The 25,705-nt window shown below is 42.8% G+C and overlaps 1 protein-coding gene and 1 pseudogene across 1 annotated transcript; both read right to left on the reverse strand.

The window, feature by feature from the left end:
* Positions 1-13,651: 13,651 nt before the first annotated feature.
* Positions 13,652-14,336, reverse strand: LOC103643678 (peamaclein). The gene is made up of 2 exons (XM_008666862.2): positions 14,164-14,336; positions 13,652-14,033 (listed from the first exon to the last, which is right to left on the reverse strand). Exons 1-2 carry the CDS (start codon positions 14,255-14,257, stop codon positions 13,846-13,848), a joined length of 282 nt encoding a protein of 93 aa, XP_008665084.2. The 5' UTR covers positions 14,258-14,336; the 3' UTR covers positions 13,652-13,845.
* Positions 14,337-24,771: 10,435 nt separating this feature from the next.
* On the reverse strand, positions 24,772-25,456 carry LOC103643679 (uncharacterized; annotated as a pseudogene).
* Positions 25,457-25,705: the final 249 nt, after the last annotated feature.

Below are 25,705 nucleotides of genomic sequence, written 5' to 3' on the forward strand. Positions count from 1 at the left end.
ATCTAGGTGACTAGGTCATACATGCCGAAAGGGGAGTGGATCAGCCTATCGCCTGTGTTGTTTTGGAAAAAAGTTCTGTCTTTAATTAGAATTCAGACGACTGGGCTGGCTTTGTAAGTTTCTTTTGACCAATTAATTTAGGATTAGGGAGGACTCGACACTTGCAAACTGAACCCATCATCGGGAGGACTCGACGCCTGCAACATGAGGATTGCCGCACTATTGCGACAGTCAGGTGGTGTACGGTGCTGTCAAGAATTGGACGTCTGGAAGATGAAAATTACCACTCCACTAATAGCAACCTTGTATACACAAGGTGTTCAGTACCATGTATACACTGCTAGTTAACACAAGTTGTTAAGAGCATGTTTTTAGTCCACAAGTTGTAGAGTACCATGCAGTCCCTGTATTCAGTCCAGTACAAGAAACTTGAAAAAAATCAATATGTGTATTGGCCTGAGCAAGTGTTTGAGTGTGCAGAACTGCAACTTGCAATCAAGTTAAGCTGGTAGCGATGTCCCCTCTCAAGCAAAAGAGAAAGAAAATTATGGGAACAGAGAAATCTAGTAGCAAAAAATCATCTTGGACCATAAAGCCATTAATTTATTACATGCTTATGGAAGTTGATTCATGACCTTTAAACCTTTACAAACTAAAACTTGAACAAGATGGTACTTAGATGAAATGTTGAACTAAAACAAGTTTGTTGACAAAGCATAGTTAACTAAAACTAGAAAATTCTAGATATTGAAATCTCTTGCAAGAATCTCATTCTGACGATCTTCATAATACTATTACTGTTTATAGTTCATGGTGCTAAGGCCCAAACCAATAATTCTGTCCTCTTCCAGCTGTCTTTGGAACGCAAACTTTTCTTTGTCCAATTTGATCCTTTCTTCCTGTAGATCAAATGCTTTGTTGCACCTCTTCTCTTTCTTCAAGTCCTTTTCAAGGTCAGAATCTTTCTCCTTTGCATTCAGATAGTCTGCAACTTCCATGGTCGAACGTTGTCGTAGCTTTTGTTTCTCGTTCTTACCGTCGGGTCTGCATGATGGTTCATCATTGAAAGTCGCTTAGAGGGGGGGTGATTAGGCAAACCCTAAAATTTACAAACTTAAACTTGCACTAAGGCCGGGGTTAGCGTTAGAATTAAATCTAAGTACGCAAGATAGTTCTCCTTGCTTAGAGTTGCTCAATCAATGCAGATGACCTTTGGGAGCAAACTCAAATCAATATGAGAAAGGGCACTTTTGGAGAGGGAAAACAAATCAAGTGAAGATCAACAAGTGAACACGGTGATTTGTTTTACCGAGGTTCGGTTCCAAAGAACCTAGTCCCCGTTGAGGAGGCCACAAAGGCGGGGTCTATTTCAACCCTTTCCCTCTCTCAATCGGTCACTTAGACCGGTCAAGGCTTTTCCTTAATCACTTGGGTCACTAAGACCCCGTAAGGATCACCACACACTTAGGTGTCTCTTGTTAGCTTTACAAAGCACTTAGAGAATAAGAATGAGCAGGAAAAAGCAATCCAAGCGACAAGAGCAACAAAATAACACAAAACACCCTCTCTCAAGTCACTAATGGAATTGAGTTGATATGGAGGCTTGGAGAGGATTTGATCTTTGGAATGTGTCTTGGAGTGAATGCTATTGCTCTTGTATTGAATGTGAGGTGAACTTGGATGCCATTGAAGGAGGTGGTTGGAGGGTATTTATAGCCTTCAACCACTTCCTAGCCGTTGGCTGTTTTTGCTGTCGATGGGCACATCGGACAGTCCGGTGGTGCACCGGACAGGGCATTGTTCACTGTCTGGTGCGTGCCATGTCAGCGCACCGTTGGGGTTTAGAGCTGTTGACCTTTGAAGTTCTTTGTCCTGTAGTTGCACCGGACAGTCCGGTGGCGCACCGAACATGTCCGATCCGCTCTGACTTGCTACTCTGACTTCTGGCACGCACTGTTCACCTTTTGCAGTCGACCGTTGGGCACAGGTTACCGTTGCTCCGTTGGCTCACCGAACAGTCCGATGAATTATAGCAGAGTGCGTCTCTGGAAAACCCGAGACTGGCTAGTTGGGAGGGTGCTCGGCCTGGGCACCAGACACTATCCGATGCGCCACTAGCAGCACCACTCCAGGTCTTTGCTCCAAATTTATTTGAGTCCCCAACTTAATTTCTTTCTTGGTTTATGTTGAACCTTATGCACCTGAGAGAAATGATGACTAGGCAAACTAGTTAGTCCACATGGTTTGTGATGGACGTCAAACACTAAAATCGATTATAGGAAATGATTAAGCCCATTTCCCTTTCAATCTCCCCTTTTTTGGTGATTGATGCCAACTCAAACCAAATCAAATATAAAGTGAGAAAATGTAGCTAGTTTGCAATTTTTGACATAAGTGCATAAGTTACTTAGAATTAAACCAATTAAGATAATTTCTTCATGTGTATGATTGCTTTCTTCTATTTTAACATTTTGGACCACATTTGCACCACTTAGCTTGTATTTGCAAATCTTTTGGAGAAGTCTTTTCAAATTCTTTTGCAAGTAGTCAAAGGTACAAGAGTAAGATTTTAAGAAGCATTTTCAAGATTTGAAATTTCTCCCCTGTTTCAAATGCTTTTCCTTTGACAAAATAAAAGCTCCCCCTGAAGAGGTTCTCCCATTAGCTGTCAAGAGGGTTTTTGCAATTGAAATGATTTTCTCTTTTGAAACAAATACTACTTGAAATAATTTCTTCCTTTTTGTTAAACAAATACCAATTAAAAGTTTTGAATTTTGAAAATGGTGGTGCGGTCCTTTTGCTTTGGGCCCAATACTTTCTCCCCCTTTGGCATTAAGCACCAAAAATGAAGAAACTTGAGAGGCCTTTTAATTCTCCCCCTTTGGGGCCTAATCTCTCTCCTTTGGTAAAAAGAATATGAGTGAAGGTTTTATACCAATTGAGAAATTCATGAGTAAAGGCAACAGAGAAATGATACTGTCAGAGTTGGAGTGGAAGCCTTGCCTTCGCCTAATACTCCATTTCCCTTTCAATCTAAGACTAATTATAGAGATACTCATTACAACACATTATTAGTCTTAGCCTTGGTACAAGAAGAATAAGAAATATGCATTTGTACCATATGAAAGAGATATGATCAAAAGTATATATAAATGAGCAATGCGTGCAATGTTTCAATCAAAGTTTCGAGAATCAAGTATATTTAGTTCATTCCTAAGTTTTCTAAAAGTATTTTCATCTAGTGGCTTAGTAAAGATATCGGCTAATTGGTTGTGGGTGCTAACATAAGCAATTTCGATATCCCCTTTTGTTGGTGATCTATCAAAAAGTGATACCAGATGTCTATGTGCTTAGTGCGGCTGTGTTCAACGGGATTAACCGCCATGCGAATTGCACTCTCATTATCACATAGGAGAGAGACTTTGCTCAACTTGTAGCCATAGTCCCTAAGATTTTGCCTCGTCCAAAGTAATTGTGCACAACAATGGCCTGCAACAATATACTCGGCTTTGGCGGTGGATAGAGCTACTGAGTTTTGTTTCTTTGAAGCCCAAGACACTAGGGATCTTCCCAGAAACTGACAAGTCCCTAATGTGCTCTTCCTGTCAATTTTACATCCGGCATAATCGACATTGGAATACCCAATTAAATCAAAGGTAGATCCCTTGGGGTACCAAAGACCAAACTTAGGAGTGTAAACTAAATATCTCATGACTCTTTTCACGGCCCTAAGGTGAACTTCCTTAGGATTTGCCTGGAACCATGCACACATGCATACAGAAAGCATAATATTCAGTCGTGAAGCACATAAATAGAGTAAAGAACCTATCATCAACTAGTATACCTTTTGATCTAAGGATTTACCTCCCGTGTCGAGGTCGAGATGCCCATTTGTTCCCATGGGTGTCTTGATGGGTTTGTCATTCTTCATTCCAAACTTCTTGAGTATATCTTGAGTGTACTTAGTTTGGCAGATGAAGGTGCCATCTTGGAGTTGCTTGATTTGAAATCCAAGGGAATACTTCAACTCCCCCATCATCGACATCTTGAATTTCTGTATCATAATCCTACTAAACTCTTCACACGAGGACTTGTTAGTAGACCCAAATATAATATCATCAACATAAATTTGGCATATAAACAAGTCTTTAGAAATAGTTTTGGTGAAGAGAGTAGGATCAACTTTTCCAACTTTGAAGCCACTAGTGATAAGAAAGTCTCGCAGGCATTCATACCATGCTCTTGGGGCTTGCTTGAGCCCATAAAGCGCCTTTGAGAGCTTATAAACATGGTTAGGGTACTCACTATCTTCAAAGTCGGGAGGTTGCTCAACATATACCTCTTTTTTGATAGGGCCATTGAGGAAGGCACTCTTCACATCCATTTGATATAGCTTAAAGCCATGGTAAGTACCATAGGCAAGTAATATTCGAATTGACTCAAGCCTAGCTACGGGTGCATAGGTTTCATCAAAATCCAAACCTTCGACTTGTGAATAACCTTTGGCCACAAGTCGGGCTTTGTTCCTTGTCACCACACCATGCTCGTCTTGCTTGTTGCGGAATACCCGTTTGGTACCTACAACATTTTGGTTAGGATGTGGAACTAAGTGCCATACCTCATTCCTCGTGAAGTTGTTGAGCTCCTCTTGCATTGCCACCACCCAATCTAGATCTCTTAGTGCATCCTCTATCCTGTATGGATCAATAGAGGACACAAAAGAGTAATGTTCACAAAAATGAGCAACTCGAGACCTAGTGGTTACCCCCTTGTGGATGTCACCAAGTATGGAGTTGACGCGGTCTTTGATCCTGAATCTCTTGATCATCTTCCTTGTCTTCATCATCATCATCTCCCCCTTGATCAATGTCCTTTTCTTGAGGTGGCTCGTCGTCTTGATAATCATCCTCTTCTTCTTGAGCCTCATCCTCATCTTGAGTTGGTGGAGATGCTTGTATTGATGATGATGGTTGATCTTGTGCTTGTGGAGGCTCTTCGAATTCTTTTGGACACACATCCCCAATGGACATGTTCCTCAGTGCGACGCATGGAGCCTCTTCATCATCTAGTTCATCAATATCAACTTGCTCCACTTGGGACCCATTAGTCTCATCAAACACAATGTCACAAGAAACTTCAACTAATCCAGTGGACTTGTTGAAGACTCTGTATGCCCTTGTGTTTGATTCATATCCAAGTAAAAAGCCTTCTACTGCTTTAGGAGCAAATTTAGAATTTCTACCTCTCTTAATAAGAATAAAGCATTTGCGCCCAAAAACTCTAAAATAGGAAACATTGGGCTTTTTACCGGTGAGGAGTTCATACGATGTCTTCTTGAGGATTCTGTGAAGGTAGAGTCGGCTGATGGGTAGCAGGTAGTGTTAATCACCTCCACCCAAAACCGATCCGGTGTCTTGTACTCATTAAGCATGGTCCTTGTCATGTCTAATAGAGTTCTATTCTTCCTCTCCACTATACCATTTTGTTTAGGTGTGTAGGGAGAAGAGAACTCATGCTTGATGCCCTCCTCCTCAAGAAATCCTTCAATTTGAGAGTTCTTGAACTCCGTTCCATTATCGCTTCTAATTTTTTTGATTCTCAATCCGAACTCATTTTGAGCCCTTCTAAAGAATCTCTTTAAGGTCTCTTGGGTTTGAGATTTTTCCTGCAAAAAAATACCCAAGTGAAGCGAGAATAATCATCCACAATAACAAGAAGTACTTACTCCCACCGATGCTTATGTAAGCGATCGAGCCGAATAGATCCATGTGGAGTAGTTCAAGTGGCCTATCGGTCGTCATTATGTTCTTGTGTGGATGATGGACTCCAACTTGCTTCCCTGCTTGACATGTGCTACAAATCCTGTCTTTCTCAAAATGAACATTGGTTAGTCCTAAAATGTGTTCTCCCTTTAGAAGCTTGTGAAGATTCTTCATTCCAACATGAGCAAGTCGGCGATGCCAGAGCTAGCCCATATTAGTCTTAGCAATTAAGCAAGTGTCTAGTTCAGCATTGTTATCATTAAAATCGACTAAATATAGCTGGACATCTAACACTCTCTTAAATGCTATTGAATCATCACTTCTTTTAAAGATAGTAACACCAACATCAGTAAATAGACAATTGTAACCCATTTTGCATAATTGAGAATCTGAAAGCAAATTGTAGTCTAAAGAATCTACAAGAAAAACATTAGAAATGGAATTGCTTGAGATTCTTCAATACCATTAACTAGGATATTTGTGTAATACCCAGAATCCATGGTACCTGTGCAAAACATAATTATATGTCATGCTTCTATGTAATACCCAGAATACATGCGAGCAGTAGTATCACAAAGATTCTTGAATTATATTTTTGGATGGAGGGAGTAGTATTTAAATAAGAGCCTTGCATGCAATTTCTTTTGTTTGAATAATGTTTTCAACTTAAATTCCTTTTTTGCGTGCGTGGCATTTATTCTCCGTAATATTTTTTCCATGGATCTGACTTATGAGTCATTTTCATAAACCAACACCAAGGATGGATCCATATTTCTTATTTGGAAATCCCGAACAAACACCACTAGAAGGAGGCGCTCGTGTTGGCATCGCTCATCGACGACGAGAAGAAGCTTGGTGACTGCCAGTTCGACCTCTGTAAGCAGTCCTACGTGGCTGCATGCGCAGCTGTGTATGACAAGCTCCGGCGCATTCGTCGCTTGGACGCGGTTGAAAGTCGCCTAGAGGGGGGTGAATAGGCGAAACCTGAAATTTACAAACTTAAACTCGCACTAAGGCCAGGGTTAGCGTTAGAATTAAATTCGAGTGCGGAAGATAGTTCTCCATGCTTAGAGTAGCTCAATCAATGCGGATGACCTTTGGGAGCAACCTCAAATCAATATGAGCAAGGGAACTTTTGGAGAGGGGAAACAAATCAAGTGAATATCAACAAGTGAACACGGTGATTTGTTTTACCGAGGTTCGGTTCCAAAGAACCTAGTCCCTGTTAAGGAGGCCACAAAGGCCAGGTCTATTCCAACCCTTTCCCTTTCTCAATCGGTCACTTATACCGGTCGAGGCTTCTCCTTAATTACTTGGGTCACTAAGACCCCACAAGGATCACCACACACTTAGGTGTCTCTTGCTAGCTTTACAAAGCACTTAGAGAATGAGAATAAGAAAGGAGAAAGCAATCCAAGCAACAAAAGAACACAAAACACCCTCTCTCAAGTCACTAAGGAATTGAGTTGATTTGGTGGCTTGGAGAGGATTTGATCTTTGTAATGTGTCTTGGAGTGAATGCTATTGCTCTTGTATTGAATGTGATGTTCAGAAAACTTGGATGGCTTGAATGGAGGTGGTTGGGGGGTATTTATAGCCTCCAACCACTTCCTAGCCGTTGGCTGAGTTTGCTGTCGATGGACACACCGGACAAGACACTGTTTAGTATCCGGTGCGTGCCACATCAGCTGCCCAATGGGGTTTGGAGCGGTGGACCGTTGAAGTTCTTTGTCCTGTAGTTGCCCCGGATAGTCTGGTGGCACACTAGACATTTCCGGTGTGTTCTGACTTCTCTGCTCTGACTTCTAGCGCGCACTGTCTATCTTTTGCAGTCGACCGTTGGCGCAGGTTACCGTTGCTTCGTTGGCTCACCGGACATGTCCGGTGAATTATAGCGGAGTATCCCTAGGCAAAACCTGAGAGTGAGTAGTTTGCTTGGTGCTCGGCTTAGGGCACCACCAGACACTGTCCGGTGCGCAACAGGCAGCGCCATTTCATATCTTTGCTCCATTTTTGTTGATTCCCCAACTTAGCTTCTTTCTTGGTTTTTGTTGAACTTTATGCACCTGAGATAAATGATGACTAGGCAAACTAGTTAGTCCACGTGGTTTGTGATGGACGTCAAACACCAAAATCGATTATAGGAAATGATTAAGCCCATTTCTCTTTCAATCTCCCCCTTTTTGGCGATTGATGCCAACACAAACCAAAGCAAATACAAAGCAAAAATTGTAACTAGTTGGCAATATTACAGAAGTGCATACGTTGCTTAGAATTAAACCTATTGAAATAATTTCATGTGTATGATTGCTTTCTTCTATTTTAATATTTTGGACCACATTTGCACTACCACTTAGCTTGTTTTTGCAAATCTTTTGGAAAAGTATTTTTAAATACCTTTGCAAATAGTAAAAGGTACAAGAATATGATTTCAAGAAGCATTTTCAAGATTTGAAATTCCTCCCCTTGTTTTAAATGCTTTTTCTTTGACTAAATAAAAGCTCCCCCTGAAGAAGTTCTCCCCTTAGCTGTCAAGAGGGTTTTTATAATTGAAATGATTTTCTCTTTTGAAACAGATAGCGGTTGAATTAATTTATTCCTTTTTGTGAAACAAATACCAATTGAAATTATTGAAAATGGTGGTGCGGTCCTTTTGCTTTGGGCCTATTACTTTCTCCCCCTTTGGCATTAAGCGCCAAAAACGAAGAAACTTGAGATGCCTTCTAATTCTCCCCCTTTGGGGCCTATTTTCTCCCCCTTTGGAAAATAATGGATATGAGTGAAAGTGTAGACCAATTGAAAGTTTATGAGTAGGGCAAAGGATGAATGATACCGATAGAGTTGGAGTGGAAGCCTTGCCTTTGCCGAATACTCCATTTCCCTTCCAATATAAGACTAATCATAGAGATACTCATAACAATACATTAGTCTTAGCCTTGGCACAAGAAGAATAAGAAATATGCATTTGTACCAAAATGAAAGAGACATAATCAAAGGTATATACAAATGAGCAATGTGTGCAATGTTTCAATCAAAGTTCAAAGAATCAAGTATATTTAGGTCATACCTAAGTTTGCTAAAAGTCTTTTCATCTAATGGCTTGGTAAAGATATCGGCTAATTGGTTGTGGGTGCTAACATAAGCAATTTTGATATCCCTCTTTTGTTGGTGATCTCTAAAAACGTGATACAAGATGTCTATGTGCTTAGTGCGGCTGTGTTCAACGGGATTATCCGCCATGCGGATTGCACTCTCATTGTCACATAGGAGAGGGACTTTTCTCAACTTGTAGCCATAGTCCCTAAGAGTTTGCCTCATCCAAAGTAATTGTGCACAACAATGGCCTGCAACAATATATTTAGCTTTGGCGGTGGATAGAGCTACTGAGTTTTGTTTCTTTGAAGGCCAAAACACCAGAGATCTTCCCAGAACTGACAAGTCCCCGATGTGCTCTTCCTGTCTATTTTACATCCGACATAATCGACATCGGAATACCCAATTAAATCAAAGGTAGATCCCTTGGGGTACCATAGGCCAACTTAGGAGTGTAAACTAAATATCTCATGACTCTTTTCACGATCCTAAGGTGAACTTCTTTAGGATTTGCCTGGAACCTTGCACACATGCATAAAGAAAGCATTATGTCTGGTCGTGAAGTACATAAGTAGAGTAAAGAACCTATCATTATCCGGTATACCTTTTAATCTACGGATTTACCTCCCGTGTCGAGGTCGAGATGCCCATTTGTTCCCATGGGTGTCTTGATGGGTTTGGCATTCTTCATTCCAAACTTCTTAAGTATGTCTTGAATGTACTTAGTTTGGCTAATGAAGGTGCCCTCTTGGAGTTGCTTGACTTGAAATCCAAGAAAACATTTCAACTCCCCCATCATAGACATTCCAACTTAGAGAATGAGAATAAGAAAGGAGAAAGCAATCCAAGCAACAAGAGCAACAAAAGAACACAAAACACCCTCTCTCAAGTCACTAAGGAATTGAGTTGATTTGGAGGCTTGGAGAGGATTTGATCTTGGGAATGTGTCTTAGAGTGAATGCTATTGCTCTTGGATTGAATGTGAAGTTCAGAAAACTTGGATGGCTTGAATGGAGGTGGTTGGGGGGTATTTATAGCCTCCAACCACTTCCTAGCCGTTGGCCGAGTTTGCTGTCGATGGGCACACCAGACAGTCCGGTGGTGCACCGGACAGGACATTGTTCAATGTCTGGTGCGTGCCACGTCAGCTGCCCGTTGGGGTTTGGAGTGGTTGACCATTGAAGTTCTTTGTCTCGTAGTTGCACCGGACAGTCCGGTAGCACACCAGACATGTTTTGACTTCTCAGCTCTGACTTCTGGCATGTACTGTTCATCTTTTGCAGTCGACCGTTGGCGCAGGTTACCGTTGCTCCGTTGGCTCACCGGACATATCCGGTGCACACTGGACAGTACGGTGAATTATTGCGGAGTATCCCTAGGAAAAACCCAAGAGTGAGCAGTTTGCTTGGTGCTCGGCCTGGGGCACCGGACACTGTCTGGTGCGCCACAGGCAGCGCCATTTCATGTCTTTGCTCCATACTTTGTTGATTCCCCAACTTAGCTTCTTTCTTGGTTTGTGTTGAACTTTATGCACCTGAGATAAATGATGACTAGACAAACTAGTTAGGCCACGTGGTTTGTGATGGACGTCAAACACCAAAATCGATTATAGGAAATGATTAAGCCCATTTCCTTTTCAGTGGTCCAGAGCAACTGCACCGCGCTGTCCATCGTCAAGAAGGGGACCTCATGATCGTCGCCAACGTCGGCGACTCTCGGGTTGTTCTGGGCACCGCATCTGACGACGACGCCAACATGTCATCCAGCGCATTGTCCACCTGAAGCCCAACCTACCACGTAAGTCGCTACTGACCAGCCATGAATTCTTGTGCGCTGGGACGACGGCCGTTATTGACGTTGTGTGAGTGTCCTCGAACATGATGTATGTAGAGGAGTAGCGTATCCGATGGTGCAACGGCCAGGTGTACTACCTCACTGATGAGCCCGAGGTGTACTTCGTCTGACAGCCTAGCCAAGAGTCTTCGGTACTCACCATGTCGCGCGCGATCAAGGATTGTGGCGTCATCTCGGCGCCAGAGGTGACGCAAAGGAGGACCGACATCAATGACCAATTCATCATCCTCGCCACCGTCAGGGTAGCTTTTGTGCCGACCTGCCTTTAATTCTCTTCGTAAACACACACTTGCCTTTTTGTTTAAGCAAGCGCGTATGGACTATGGTGATGCATGCCTGATGACTGACAATGTATGATGGAACTTCTTCTGGCAGGTGTAGGACGTGCTCTCCAATGATGGGACCATGCAAATAGTGACATATATCAAAGTCTGCATGATACTAATGGTTGCAATATAATGCTGAAACAACTAGATTAAAATAACAAAATTTATATATGGCCAGGATCACAAATATATTATGAAATCTTTTCTCATAAGAGTATAACACATATTTTGTATATAAGTTATCGTGGTATTATATATTACTGTTGCAACGCACGGGCACTCACCTAGTCAATCCATACATATTAAAGTAGATTAAGTTATAAATTAGTTTAAATTTCACTCGAATTTACCTTAATACATATAGATTGAGGTAAATACGAGAATATTCAAACAATGTTCAACTAATGGCTAGTTTGAGAATCCCAATTTCCCAAGAGATTTTTATTTTCCTTTAGGAAAATGAACTAATTTCCCATGAGAAAATAAAAATCCCTTGAAAAATTGGGGTTCCCAAACTAGCCCTAAGTTTGTGTCCATATCTCTCTATGTAATGCATGATTCCGTCCGTTGAACTAATAAGATTTTGTTTGGATCCCTTCCCAAGTTTAGTCGGTTACTAAACATTTGACAGATTAGCATGTTTATGTGGTCTAACGAGCCTGCGAAATAGTTTGATGGAGTAAGTCATGGAGTGATCTCGTCCGCCATTGGTCCATTCTCTGTAGCAATAATTACAGGCCGACGTGCGGACGTTTTAACCTATCGCCTTCGATTAATTGCCGGGGGTTTACAGGTAGCTGCAGCCTCCCTCAACCGCTGACTGATTCCGCTCGGCGAACAGGCATTCCGAGGCCCATTTGCATTCAGGCAGAGCGGGCGTGCTGAATGAAATCCAGAAACCAACACTTGTGAGTAAAGCAACGTTATTAGTGGGGGGAAAGTTGAGAACAGCGAACATGTGGCACGGTTCTCGTACAGCCTTACCTTGCCTTCCTCTCTGCAAATTAAACGCCTGTTTGGTTTGTGGCTAATTGTACCACACTTTGCATAATGTTAGTCTTTCGAATTGAATAACTAACCTTAGATAGAAAAGTTAGGTAAGATGTGGCAAATTAGTCAGCAAACCAGCTAGTACTAGTAGTCTGAGGTAGATTCAGAGAACATGTTACCAGCAGCGACGACGAAGGTAACCAGAGACACTAGTGGCATCCACCCGAATCGGCTAACCAATGCTGCCTACTGGACGAAGGTATCATAAACTCCACTCCAAACTAAAGTTTTCGTAACAAGCTAACTTTTATCAAATACTATGATTTATAATGTTGTATGCAAACAATGTTTCTTAAACTCATAATATTTTTGAAGTTGAACAAAATCGTGGTATTGTCATGACAATTGCAAAGTATAGTATTGTAAAACTATTGTTTTGAAAAACATTGTTGTCAAAAAGACCCTAAGCGGGCAAATTTGTATTACCTGAGAATATTCTTAGCAGGTTTCTTAGCGGGCATATTCTATTTCCGTAGCTTGAGTTTGCAGTATCCATCTGATTTGTGCCTGTTGCCATCTCTACCTGAGGATTTTGACCCATTAAAGTTTCAAGCAATGGACAGGTCAAGTATATTTTAAGACACTGAGTAACACTCGAGTATTTATTAATAACGTGTAATTGAGAGAGTGGAGAGAATATGCTTGACTGTAACGATGTAAATAAAAGTTGAAATCTTACTATATACTAGTACATAAAAGCACTATACAGGCGGTTGCAAATATATTTTTACCGGTGTTTTTTGGAACCGACGCGGCTAGAGGCTAGTAAAAATTGAATTTTTTACATGCGGATAAATAAAAACTGACAGTGAAAATCAATTTTCACTAGCGGTTCACTTAAGACAACCGCCATAGAAATCGATTTTCACTGGCGATTGGGTAATAAAACCCCTTTATTAATATTTTCCAGAAAACATAAACTGGATTTTAAAAATAGCAAAACAATATTTTAATTATGCGAGGCCTCATCGAGACCGTCGTCTCCGTCACAAGTCACAGTATTTTTCGCGCGCTATACGGACGGTGGGAGCGATTCTTAGGTCATGAGTGTACTGTTAGAGATGCTTTTAGTACCCTATAGTAATTTTAGTATAGTCATACAAAAAAGTCCCATCAGGCCATCACCATGCGAACGACATGTAACAACCCACCCAAGTTTGCAATTCACGCATCCTCTACATAGTGCTCTGTTCGTTCGCATTGCAACCACCTTCAGTCTTTCCAACCTATGATTCAGCCTCTTCTTTGATATGTTTCTAGATACACCACTATCCTAAACACCTGAATTATAATACAATTTAAATATTCTAAAATAGATATACAAATAATTTAGGGTTAACCTTTAATTATATTGCTAACCACATATTAAAATAAGAATAATTGTTTTGTTTTTTATGTATTATTTGCTTCTTACAACAAAAATGGTGAAAAAACATTCAATTCTGAATCAATGTTCAAATTTTATTTCTACCATTTAAAAAATATAGAACAAATTCGATTTTTTTTAAAATCTTAACTAGCTCAATGCTAAAAACAAAATACAAATATGCATAGTAGATCCTGCATTCTACTTATTCACTACCGAACAAAGAAAACCAAAAATCTAACAACAAAATAACAAAAAAAATCTAACAACCATATAGATATCTGGATCCATAACATAACAGGTTGTCTGGCTCAGCATGGATTGAATCGCAGTTGCAGGCAACAGTCGCAGTCCCATTGATGCCGCCATGTGAGTCAGCCTCGCAGTCTCAGTCTCAGGGGCACTTGGGCCTCTTCTTGGGGCCGGCGGTGAGCATGTTGCGGTAGCAGGGGCAGTCATGGATGTCGCGTGGCACGCAGTTGCATGCCTCGCAGCAGAGGCCGCAAGAGCTCATGCACGCGGCTCGCGCCTGCCGCGCGGTCGCCCCCGCGCACCGAACGCTGCACTTGCCCCAGCAGAACCCTGCAACATGCATATGCGCGCGAGCGCCAGCGTTAGCGCGCGGTCACCAGCAGTCATGCACGGGATCGAGACGGACGGCGAACACGCTAAGGGCGTCGCTCGCATGTAGTAGTAGTATGTACGCACGTACCTAAAGCGGCGGCATCGACGGTGTGGAGGCACGATGCGGCCGCGAGGAGCACGAGGAGGATGATCGCGGCCGTTTGAAGCGGGGGCTTGGCCATGGCTATCGGGAAGAGCTCTTCTGGCGCTTCGCTTATAGGCTCCAGTCAGCTTTGGCTGAGTGAGGGAGGGAGAGGAAGTGAGGTGCCACTTGCTTGTGTTCGGTCTCCTTTATATTCATGGCACCGCACCGCCCCACCCAACAAACGACCCAAACTCATCCACCCTAGAAGTGAGGATCTAGTCGCCACACACACCAGCCCTCCACCCGACTGAGGTCAGGACTCCTCTGGAGAGCGATCCACGTGTCATGCAGTTAGCTACCGTGATTGTCCGATTCATGTGGAGGACGATGGCGCTATTAGAGCAGCTCCAAGAGCTTCTATATAAATCCTATCTAGATATAACGTTTAGAGAGCACTTTATAACATAGATAGCTTCCTACAAGGCTTGGCTACCAACAGACTATGTAAACGAAGGGTTGACTCAGTTTTTTTCAGGTTTGAATATGCATGACGACTTTTTCCATTGCACACTCCATCGCTGCATGTTTGAGTGCCAGACTGCCAGGACTGTGTGCATGGTCGATCTGATCTGCATGACGATAGTCCATGCTAGGAATCAGAAAGCCAATCTCCACCGTCGCGCCTTGGTGTACTAGGATGTTCTGTTGCCGCTCAACACTGGACCATCAACCTGAAGTATTGGACTTCAACAACCTAAAGAATCGGACTTCAACAACCTGGAGACTAGTTCGTAGATCACATCTTTGTTTGTTGTAGGGGTTAAGTGTGTGCATGATTTGGGCTATCTAGGTGACTAGGTCATACATGCCAAACGGGGAGTGGATCAGCCTATCGCCTGAGTTGTTTAGGAAAAAAGTTCTGTCTTTAATTAGAATTCAGACGACTAGGCTTGCTTCGTAAGTTTCTTTCGACCAATTAATTTAGGACTAGGGAGGACTCGACACCTACAAACTGAACCCATCGTCGGGAGGACTTGACGCCTGCAACCTGAAGATTGCCGCACTATTGCGACAGCTAGGTGGTGTACGGTGTTATCGTGAATCGGACGTCTGGAAGCTAAAAATTACCACTCCAGTAATAGCTGCCGTGTATACACAAGGTGATGCGTCACGATGCCCGATCTTCACGACGTAGGATCAATCTTCAGATAACTAGCTTCAAAGAAGCCAAGATAACTTGCTGCAAGCAGCGATAACTAGTGCAACCTGACAAATAAAACTCGAAGCCAACCACCGTCTTTAACCGGCAGCCTGAATCGAGGATTCGCCCAACCACACTCTCAAAGAACCAACCAACACAGCCTACAATCAATCGAGGAGACCTCGAAAGGAGTAGGAGCACCAATTGGGAGCGGATGAAGCCGCCGCTTCTGCAATCCCGCGAAGGAATTCACAAGAGCAAAGGGGTAGAGATCACTCTTGTCGGGGACCATAATTAGGGCTACCCTCATTACTCCTAATTCTCAGCTGGTAACCCCCATCAGCATAAAGCTGCTAAGGTCTGATGGGTGCGATTAAGTCAGGGATCAGTCCATTCGAGCGACTCGATCATGCCTCGCCCGAGCCTAGCCTCGGACAAGGGCAGCCGACCCAGAGGATTTCCGTCTCGCCCGAGGCCCCCCTCCGACGGCGAACATATTTCCGGCTCGCCCAAGGCCCTGCCTTCGCTAAGAAGCAACCCTGACTAAATCGCCGCACCGACCGACCAAATCGTAGGAGTATTTAATACAAAGGTGGCCTGACACCTTTATCCTGACGCGCGCCCCCCGGCAGAGCCGAAGTGACCGCCGTCACTTCGCCGCTCCACTGACCGGCCTGACAGAAGGACAGCGCCGCCTGCGCCACTCCGACTGCAGTGCCACTTGACAGAGTGAGACTGACAGGCAGTCAGGCCCTGCCAAAGGCACCATAGGAAACTCCGCTCCGCCTGACCCAAGGCTCGGACTCGGGCTAAGTCTCGGAAGACGGCGAACTCCGCTCCGCCTGACCCAGGGCTCGGACTCGGGCTAAGTCCCGGAAGACGGCGAACTCCGCTCCGCCTGACCCAGGGCTCGGACTCGGGCTAAGTCCCGGAAGACGGCGAACTCCGCTCTGCCCGACCTAGGGCTCGGACTCGGGCTAAGTCCCGGAAGACGGCGAACTCCGCTCCGCCCGACCTAGGGCTCGGACTCGGGCTCAGCCCCAGAAGACGACGAACTCCGCTTCGCCCGACCCCAGGGCTCGGACTCTGCCCCGGCCTCTGCCGACGACTTCCGCCTCGCCCGACCCAGGGGCTCGGACTCGGCCTCGGCCATGGAAGACAGACTCGACCTCGGCTTCGGAGGAGCCTCCACATCGCCCAACCTAGGGCGCAGGCCAGCCACGTCAACAGGAGGCGCCATCATCACCCTACCCCGAGCTGACTCGGGCCGCAGGGAACAAGACCGGTGTCCCATCTGGCTAGCTCCGCCAGATAGGCAATGATGGCGCCCCGCATACTCTATGACGACGGTGGCTCTCAGCCCCCTTACGGAAGCAAGAGGACGTCAGCAAGGACTCAACCGCTCCAACAGCTGTCCCTCCGCCAGGCTCCATCGCTCCTCCGACGGCCACGACATCATGCCAGCTGGGTGCCAAAATCTCTCCGGCTGCCACACCGGCATGTACTTAGGGCGCTAGCTCTCCTCCGCTAGACACGTAGCACTCTGCTACACCCCCCATTGTACACCTAGATCCTCTCCTTACGCCTATAAAAGGAAGGACCAGGGCCCTCTTAGAGAGGGTTGGCCGCGCGGGGACGAGGACGAGACAGGGCGCTCGCTTGGAGCCGCTCGCTTCCCTCTCCCGCGTGGACGCTTGTAACCCCCTACTGCAAGCGCACCTGACCTGGGCGCGGGACGAACACGAAGGCCGCGGGATTCCCACCTCTCTCACGCCGGTCTCCGGCCGCCTCACTCTCCCCCCATCGCGCTCGCCCTCGCGCTCGACCCATCTGGGCTGGGGCACCCGGCGACACTCACTCGTCGGCCCAAGGGACCCCCCGGTCTCGAAACGCCGACAACTCTCAATATTTGTTAGCACACAGCTGAACAAAGGGGTTCTGTTTTAGATTATCAAAAGCTGTCTTACATCATAGACATAGGGGGGTATTTATACTAGTAACAACAAGCCTTACCGAGGTATAAACACAAAACAACAGTATTTTCACGAGCTAATGTGAAGGAGCCTCTTCGGGAGATCTGTAGAGCTGATTTCCGTGTGGCTGTTTGACTTCTGCGCAGCCTTCAGTATTTTGACAATAACTTCTTCTAGGAATCTTCAAATGACGTGGGACTAATTGCATTGGAAAGCTAACTTGATAAGCTTTCTCACCATATATAGCATGCTTAATGAAACTTCGTAGAATGATGCAGTTTAATACGAAAACTTGGTCATCAAGCAGACTGTTGACCTTCTGACCAGTCGGCACTAAAGTAGGTCGGCTGCCTTTCTGGTAGATGTGGTTAAGTCGGCTTTAGAAGCATTGGAAACTAGACTTCAAGAGCTTTCCAAAAAGTACTTATGGGCCTTCATAGCTTTTGGGAATCAAAAGATATGACTGTTTCTTCTGGACGGTTCTGTTGCGCTGGACTGACTCGGATATAGCTCTTCTTGCTGATTCGCCCTTGATATGTTTTGTCCTTCCTCTTTGGTGAACCTAAGTAATATCAACATACACGACTTAGGTAGCATAAAATTCTCATTAGTGTTTAAATGAAATTCATAAAGTAGCGCGTGCACCTCTTGTTGTAGCTTTTTAGCTCGGCTACGTGTAATTGGTCCATCAAAGACTTGGGTTGGTGATGATGTTGGTTGTATTTGAGTTGATGTAGTATGACTTGGGGATTGTAACATGTTGCTTAATGGCGTGGTCATATCATCCTCCTCCCCTTGAAAAGGAGTCGTCCTCGACTCTGAAGTGTCTTCACTTGTATATGGTAAGAGGTCAGCAACATTGAACGTGTTGCTCACGCCATAGCTTGGTGGAAGATCTATCTTGTATGCATTATTATTGATCTTGTCATAAGTCTTCTTTTGTCCAAAATGACCTGTTAGACCTCCTCCATGTGACTCCTGCAATAAAAGCAATCTAACCGAAGAATTTGGTACACAAAGTTTGTTAGCTCTAAAAAATCCATCATGTATATGATATTTTTTCCAACCTTTTCCATCTTTACAATGAATGTATGGTTCTGAAAATTCAGGATCATCATTATACATTTCTTTCAAATTTTCAAGACCCAAAGCTTTTACCTCTAGTTGATTCAACAACACATTCCTTCGAGATAAGGCATCAGCGACCACATTGTCCTTACTTTTCTTATATTTCACAATGTATAGAAATGTTTCGATAAACTCAACCCATTTGGCATGGCGACGGTTTAGTTTGGCTTGCCCTTTCAAATACTTCAAATCTTCCTGATCGGAATGAATAAGAAACTCTTTTGGCCATAAATAGTGCTGCCATGTTTCAAGCGCTCGGACCAAAGCATACAATTCTTTGTCATACACAGAATAATTTAATTGAGCACCTCCCAATTTTTCACTAAAATATGCTATAGGTTTTCCTTGTTGCATTAAAACTCCTCCTATCCCAATCCCACTAGCATCACATTCTACTTCAAAAGTTTTAGTGAAATCAGGAAGAATAAGTACAGGTGCTTCAGTCAAACGTTTCTTCAATTCTTGAAAAACATCTTCTTGTGAGTTTCCCCATTTAAATTCAACACCTTTCTTTGTCAATTCATTTAAAGGAGAAGCGATGGTACTGAAATCTCGCACAAATCTTCTATAAAAACCAGCAAGACCATGAAAACTTCTTACTTGACTTACATTCGTTGGAGCTGGCCAATCCTTGATGGCTTTCACCTTGGATTCATCCACCTCTATTCCTTTTGCTGAAACAACAAAGCCAAGAAACACAACATGGTCTGTGCAAAAACTACACTTCTCAAGATTAGCAAATAATTTCTCTTTTCTAAGCTCATCTAAAACTTGTCGAATGTGTTTCACATGTTCATCAAAAGACTTGCTGTAAATTAGAATATCATCGAAGTAGACAACAACAAATTTTCCAATGAAAGTTCTTAAGACATGGTTCATTAATCTCATAAAAGTACTAGGAGCATTAGTCAACCCAAAGGGCATCACTAACCATTCATACAACCCAAATTTTGTTTTAAATGCAGTCTTCCGTTCATCTCTAGTTTTCATTCTTATTTGATAGTACCCACTTCTCAAATCAATTTTAGTAAAAATTGTGGAACCACTTAATTCATCAAGCATATCATCTAGCCGTGGAATAGGATGGCGATAGCGAACGGTAATATTATTTATAGCTCTACAATCAACACACATCCTCCAAGATCCATCTTTCCTAGGTACTAAAATCACAGGAACAGCACAAGGGCTTAAGCTTTCACGAACAAAACCTTTATCAAGAAGTTCTTGTACTTGCCTTTGTATTTCCTTAGTTTCTTCAGGATTGGTTCGATATGGTGGACGGTTAGGAAGTGCAGCCCCTGGAATAAGATCGATTTGATGCTCAATCCCTCGAATTGGAGGTAGTCCAGCCGGTGTTTCTTGTGGAAACACGTCTTCACGTCCTGCAAAAGATCAGCCACAACACTAGGAAGAGATGTTATGTCGTTAGCAGAAATCAAAACATCTTTGTTCACAAGTACAAAGAGCACTTGATATGGGTTGTTCCTCACTTCTCTCAGCTCGGATTTTGTGGCTAGCATAACTAGATGTTCTCCCTCTTCCTTCTTTTTATCTTTAGAATTTGGCTTGTAGCACTCACTCACCGAATTGTGGATGGCACTCAATTTCTTTTGCTCTTCTCCTCCTCTACTTGCTGTACTAATTTCAGTTTTCTTTTGTAAGTGTTCAGCCATGATTTGTTGAGGGGTCATAGGCTTGAGTACAAACTTTCTCCCTTTCAGATCTAGCGTGTATTGATTTGTTCTTCCACAATGTTGAGAATATCGGTCATATTGCCAAGGTCTTCCTAGCAGCATGTGACACACAGACATGGGTGCAACATCACACTCCACTATGTCAACATACTCTCCAATCTTGAACGGAACTTTCACTTTATAACCAATCTTGATATCTCCCGATTTATTCAGCCATTGGACATGATATGGGTGAGGGTGTCACTGCAACTTCAAACCAAGCTTTTCAACCATCTCACGACTTGCAAGATTATGGCAGCTCCCTCCATCAATGATCACCTTTACTACTTTGTCTTGCACTTTTGCTCGTGTTTGAAAAAGATTATGTCGCTGTCCAATTTCAGCTTCTTTCATTTGAACACTCAAGATTTGTGTAACCACAAGAGTAGTACCATGCTCAAATTCACATCCCGTATGTTCTTCAGATTTATCAATGTCATCTTCATTTCCTGCTTCAGCTTCCTCTTCACTAGCTGATGTATATTCTCCATCATCAGTCACAAGGATCACACGATTATTTGGACACTCCTTTATGACATGACCACGACCTCCACACTTGAAGCACTGAATACCACTACTCTTGGTTGTTGAACCCACTGATGTTGAAGTGGATGCGGCTGGTTTATAACTCGTGTTTGGAGCAGCACCGTTCTTTCCACTAGAATTGCCTTGAATATTGGATCGCAAGCCTCCAGTTGAACCTTTTGTTGCTGAGGATGCAGCAGTAAACCTTGAGATCGATTTGCTTCCTCTAGTCATGGTTCGTGCACCATATGACAAGGGCTTGTTGCTCTTAGCATCTTGTTGCAGCTGGCGTTCAGCTTTGGTGGCTTGATGTACCAAATCAATAAGACTTTGGTACGACTGAAACTCAACAATACGCTCAATGTTGCGATGTAACCCAGCCATGAAACGTGCAATGGTTTGCTCTTCGTCTTCATACACATTGGCTCTAATCATGGCCTTCTCCATCTCCTTATAATACTCCTCAACAGAGAAACTTCCTTGCCTCAAATTCTGCAATTTATCAAAAAGATCACACCAATAATGCTTCGGCACAAAACGAATTCTCATTTCTCGCTTCATCTCTTGCCAAGTAATAATAGGGTCCTCTCCATCTTCTTCACGATCACGAAGAAGTTGCTCCCACCAAATCAGGGCATATCCTTCAAACTCAAGAGATGCCATTGCAAGTTTCTTCTCCTCTGAATAATTATGTAGGTGGAAGATTTTCTCCACCTTCAATTCCCATGTGAAATAATCTTCAGGATCAGATCTACCATCAAATTTTGGCATGGTAAACTTAAGTTTCCCAAATCTCTCTTCTTGGTTGACACCTCTATGATGACGACGACCATAGCGATGTTGAGACTGATCATCCCCAAATTCAGATTCTTCATTGTCATTATTTCTTTGATTACGACCTCTTCCTCTACCATATGCAGCACCTCGATTTCTCCTCCCATGTTCACTTGCTCTTCTAGAATAATTTCCTTCATCTTCTTCCCCATCTTCATCATGGTTTCTTACACCGTCGGGGAGTCGACGACGACCTCTGATTTCAGCCATAAGTGTCTGAAGATCTTGTGCCAACAGATCTTGCTTGGCTTCTATGCTTTGTTTGAGCTCATTGAATTGTATCAGGGTGACACATTCTTCAATCTCAACGTTGGGATCCATCTTCCTGCGAAGTTAGTGGCAACAAGGCAACAGATATAGGTGGAAGATGAAGCTATATAGAATCTCACAACCTCACCACTCTTACCAACCAAAGCTCTTATGAGTTCCCTGTGGGTTGCAAGAAAATGTGTGGTGGTAACAAAAAAGTGGTGGTTAAGCGAATACAAGACCAGAGTACCGATTACGATGGCTTATATGTGGAGCTTGGTGGGGATTAATAAACAAGGGATACAATCTGAATTCTAGTTGTTGTTAAGTTAAATAACCATCCGACTAGAAGTTCCCTGCCTAGTGCTGACCACAAGATTCGAGTGATGTAAATAGATCAAACACACGCGCAAGAAATTTCAGATTTGATGCAGACAAGGAGTATGATTGGAATGCAAGTGTTGCAATCAGATCCAACCAAATTTTTGCACCAAATGACAATAGCAAACTGGTTGAATAACTTGATAAAATTTTCAGCACTTGTGCACATAAACAAACTGATTGTTCTACTTTTCTTTCACAATCTTGTTCAACACTTTTCTTTGGTACTTTTCTTTCTTCTCTTTTTTTGATACTTTTTTTATAGAACTAAACACAGAGATCTGATATGATATTGCACACTTTATAATACTTAACAAAGAACTCAACTAGCAGCTATAACTTAAATAGGATCAAAGTTAACGCGAAGGAAATGATGAGGTTTTTTTTCAGAATACTCTTTTTGTGGATATTTTCAGATATATATAAGAGGCTCAAAGGGAACACAAAGGATAGAGTGACCAGCAACTAAACAAAGACTCTAAGGACTGAAACTTAACAAAACTCACTGGAATAACAGATTGAAACAAAGGGCTATGGCAAAAAATATTTTATGGCTTTTTGGTGGATAGGACGAACACAAAATATATGTAGCTAAGGGTAAAGAATCCTACCGTGGCAACTGAGGCTTTGATACCAGATGATGCGTCACGATGCCCGATCTTCACGACGTAGGATCAATCTTCAGATAACTAGCTTCAAAGAAGCCAAGATAACTTGCTGCAAGCAGCGATAACTAGTGCAACCTGACAAATAAAACTCGAAGCCAACCACCGTCTTTAACCGGCAGCCTGAATCGAGGATTCGCCCAACCACACTCTCAAAGAACTAACCAACACAACCTACAATCAATCGAGGAGACCTCGAAAGGAGTAGGAGCACCAATTGGGAGCGGATGAAGCCGCCGCTTCTGCAATCCCGCGAAGGAATTCACAAGAGCAAAGGGGTAGAGATCACTCTCAATATTTGTTAGCACACAGCTGAACAAAGGGGTTCTGTTTTAGATTATCAAAAGCTATCTTACATCATAGACATAGGGGGGTATTTATACTAGTAACAACCAGCCTTAGCGAGGTATAAACACAAAACAACAGTATTTTCACGAGCTAATGTGAAGGAGCCTCTTCGGGAGATCTGCAGAGCTGATTTCCGTGTGGCTGTTTGACTTCTGCGCAGCCTTCAGTATTTTGACAATAACTTCTTCTAGGAATCTTCAAATGACGTGGGACTGGTTGCATTGGAAAGCTAACTTGATAAGCTTTCTCACCATATATAGCATGCTTAATTAAACTTCGTAGAATGATGCAGTTTAATACGAAAACTTGGTCATCAAGCAGACTGTTGACCTTCTGACCAGTCGGCACTAAAGTAGGTCGGCTGCCTTTCTGTTAGATGTGGTTAAGTCGGCTTTAGAAGCATTGGAAACTAGACTTCAAGAGCTTTCCAAAAAGTACTTATGGGCCTTCATAGCTTTTGGGAATCAAAAGATATGACTGTTTCTTCTGGACGGTTCTATTGCGCTGGACTGACTCGGATATAGCTCTTCTTGCTGATTCGCCCTTGATATGTTTTGTCCTTCCTCTTTGGTGAACCTAAGTAATATCAACATACACGACTTAGGTAGCATAAAATTCTCATTAGTGTTTAAATGAAATTCATAAAGTAGCGCGTGCACCTCTTGTTGTAGCTTTTTAGCTCGGCTACGTGTAATTGGTCCATCAAAGACTTGGGTTGGTGATGATGTTGGTTGTACTTGAGTTGTTGTAGTATGACTTGGGGGTTGTAACATGTTGCTTAATGGCGTGGTCATATCACAAGGTGTTCAGTACCATGTATACACTGCTAGTTAACACAAGTTCTTAAGAGCATGTTTTTAGTCCACAAGTTGTTGAGTACCATGAAGTCCCTATATTCAGTCCACTACAAGAAACTTGAAAAAAATTCAGTAGGTGTGTTGATCTGAGCAAGTGTTTGAGTGTGCAGAACTGCAACTTGCAATCAAGTTAAGCTGGTAGCGATGTCCCCTCTCAAGCAAAAGAGAAAGAAAATTATGGGAACAGAGAAATCTAGCAGCAAAAAATCATCTTGGACTCTAAAGCCATTAATTTATTACATGCTTATGGAAGTGGATTCATGACCTTTAAACCATTACAAACTGAAACTTGAACAAGATGGTACTTAGATGAAATGTTGAACTAAAACAAGTTTGTTGACAAAGCATACTTAACTAAAACTAGAAAATTATAGATATTTAAACCTCTTGCAAGAATCTCATTCTGACGATCTTCATAATACTGCTGTTGTTTATAGTTCATGGTGCTAAGGTCCAAACCAATAATTATGTCCTCTTCTAGCTATCTTTGGAACACAAACTTTTCTTTGTCCAATTTGATCCTTTCTTCCTGTAGAGCAAAGGCTTTGTTGCACCTCTTCGCTTTCTTCAAGTCCTTTTCGAGGTTAGAATCTTTCTTCTTTGCAATCAGATAGTCTTCAACTTCCATGGTCGAACGTTGTCATAGCTTTTGTTTCTCCTTCTTACCGTTTGGTCTGCATGATGGTTCATCATGATCAGCACCCCTAACAGGGGCATCTACGACAATTGCATTTGCAATTGATGCTGGAGAAGAATTTGTCGTTGTCTTCTGTTTCTTATTGGCTGATTTTTTTGCACTTCCAATTTCCTTCCGCCTATCCATCCACTTGGGCTTGTCCTTCAAGATTTTCCACCAATGCAGGTATGAAAACTTACTATCCTTTGGGTCTTCAGCCTTGAACATTACACATGCATTTGCGATCTGCACATGTCAAACCAAAAATATGAAATGGAGTTTTCTCAAATAGTCATACCTAACACATAATTAGTTTGCTGACAATGAAATAAAAACCTTGTCATCAATTAACCACCCACTGTGATTCCTAGCCTCAACCCTAGACAGACATCCACAAAACAGATTCACATCATGTTGTATGCCGGACCAACGATTCATTAAAGATACTTCAGAACGATTTGAGTCAAACTTCTTGTTTGTATTAAAATATTCATGTATCCTTCTTCATAATATGCCATGTGTTTGATCAACTCCTTGAATAGGATCCATGCCCACATTTAGCCAAGCTGACACAAGAAGAATGCCCTCCTCATCTCTAAAAATTTTGCTTCTACCCTGAGAACTCTTGGATGTTGCACGACCATGCTGGATTCTTGCATCACTACGAGTTGCTTGAGATTCTTCAATACCATCAACTAGGAGATTTGTGTAATACCCAGAATCCATGGTACATATGCAAAACATAATTATATGTCATGCTTCTATGTAATACCCAGAATACATGCGAGCAGTAGCTACCGCTACATCACATGTGTGTTTATGTCTACATCTATGACATGAAAAATATATACTACATCTCTCCCCAAGCCCACCTGCTATCCTTCCACAATGCGTAGTAGTAGATAAGTATCACCTAGATTCTTGAATTATATTTTTGGATGGAGGGAGTAGTATTTAAATAAGAGCCTTGCATGC

This window comes from Zea mays, chromosome 1, assembly GCF_902167145.1.
Source record: "Zea mays cultivar B73 chromosome 1, Zm-B73-REFERENCE-NAM-5.0, whole genome shotgun sequence".
Lineage (NCBI taxonomy): Eukaryota > Viridiplantae > Streptophyta > Magnoliopsida > Poales > Poaceae > Zea > Zea mays.

Excerpts from the sequence above, each read along its gene's own strand:
- LOC103643678 (XM_008666862.2), bottom strand. The coding sequence starts at position 14,257 with ATGGCCAAGCCCCCGCTTCAAACGGCCGCGATCATCCTCCTCGTGCTC. Across the intron at positions 14,034-14,163 it reads CGTCGATGCCGCCGCTTTAG|GGTTCTGCTGGGGCAAGTGC; the intron begins GTACGTGCGTAC and ends TGCATGTTGCAG.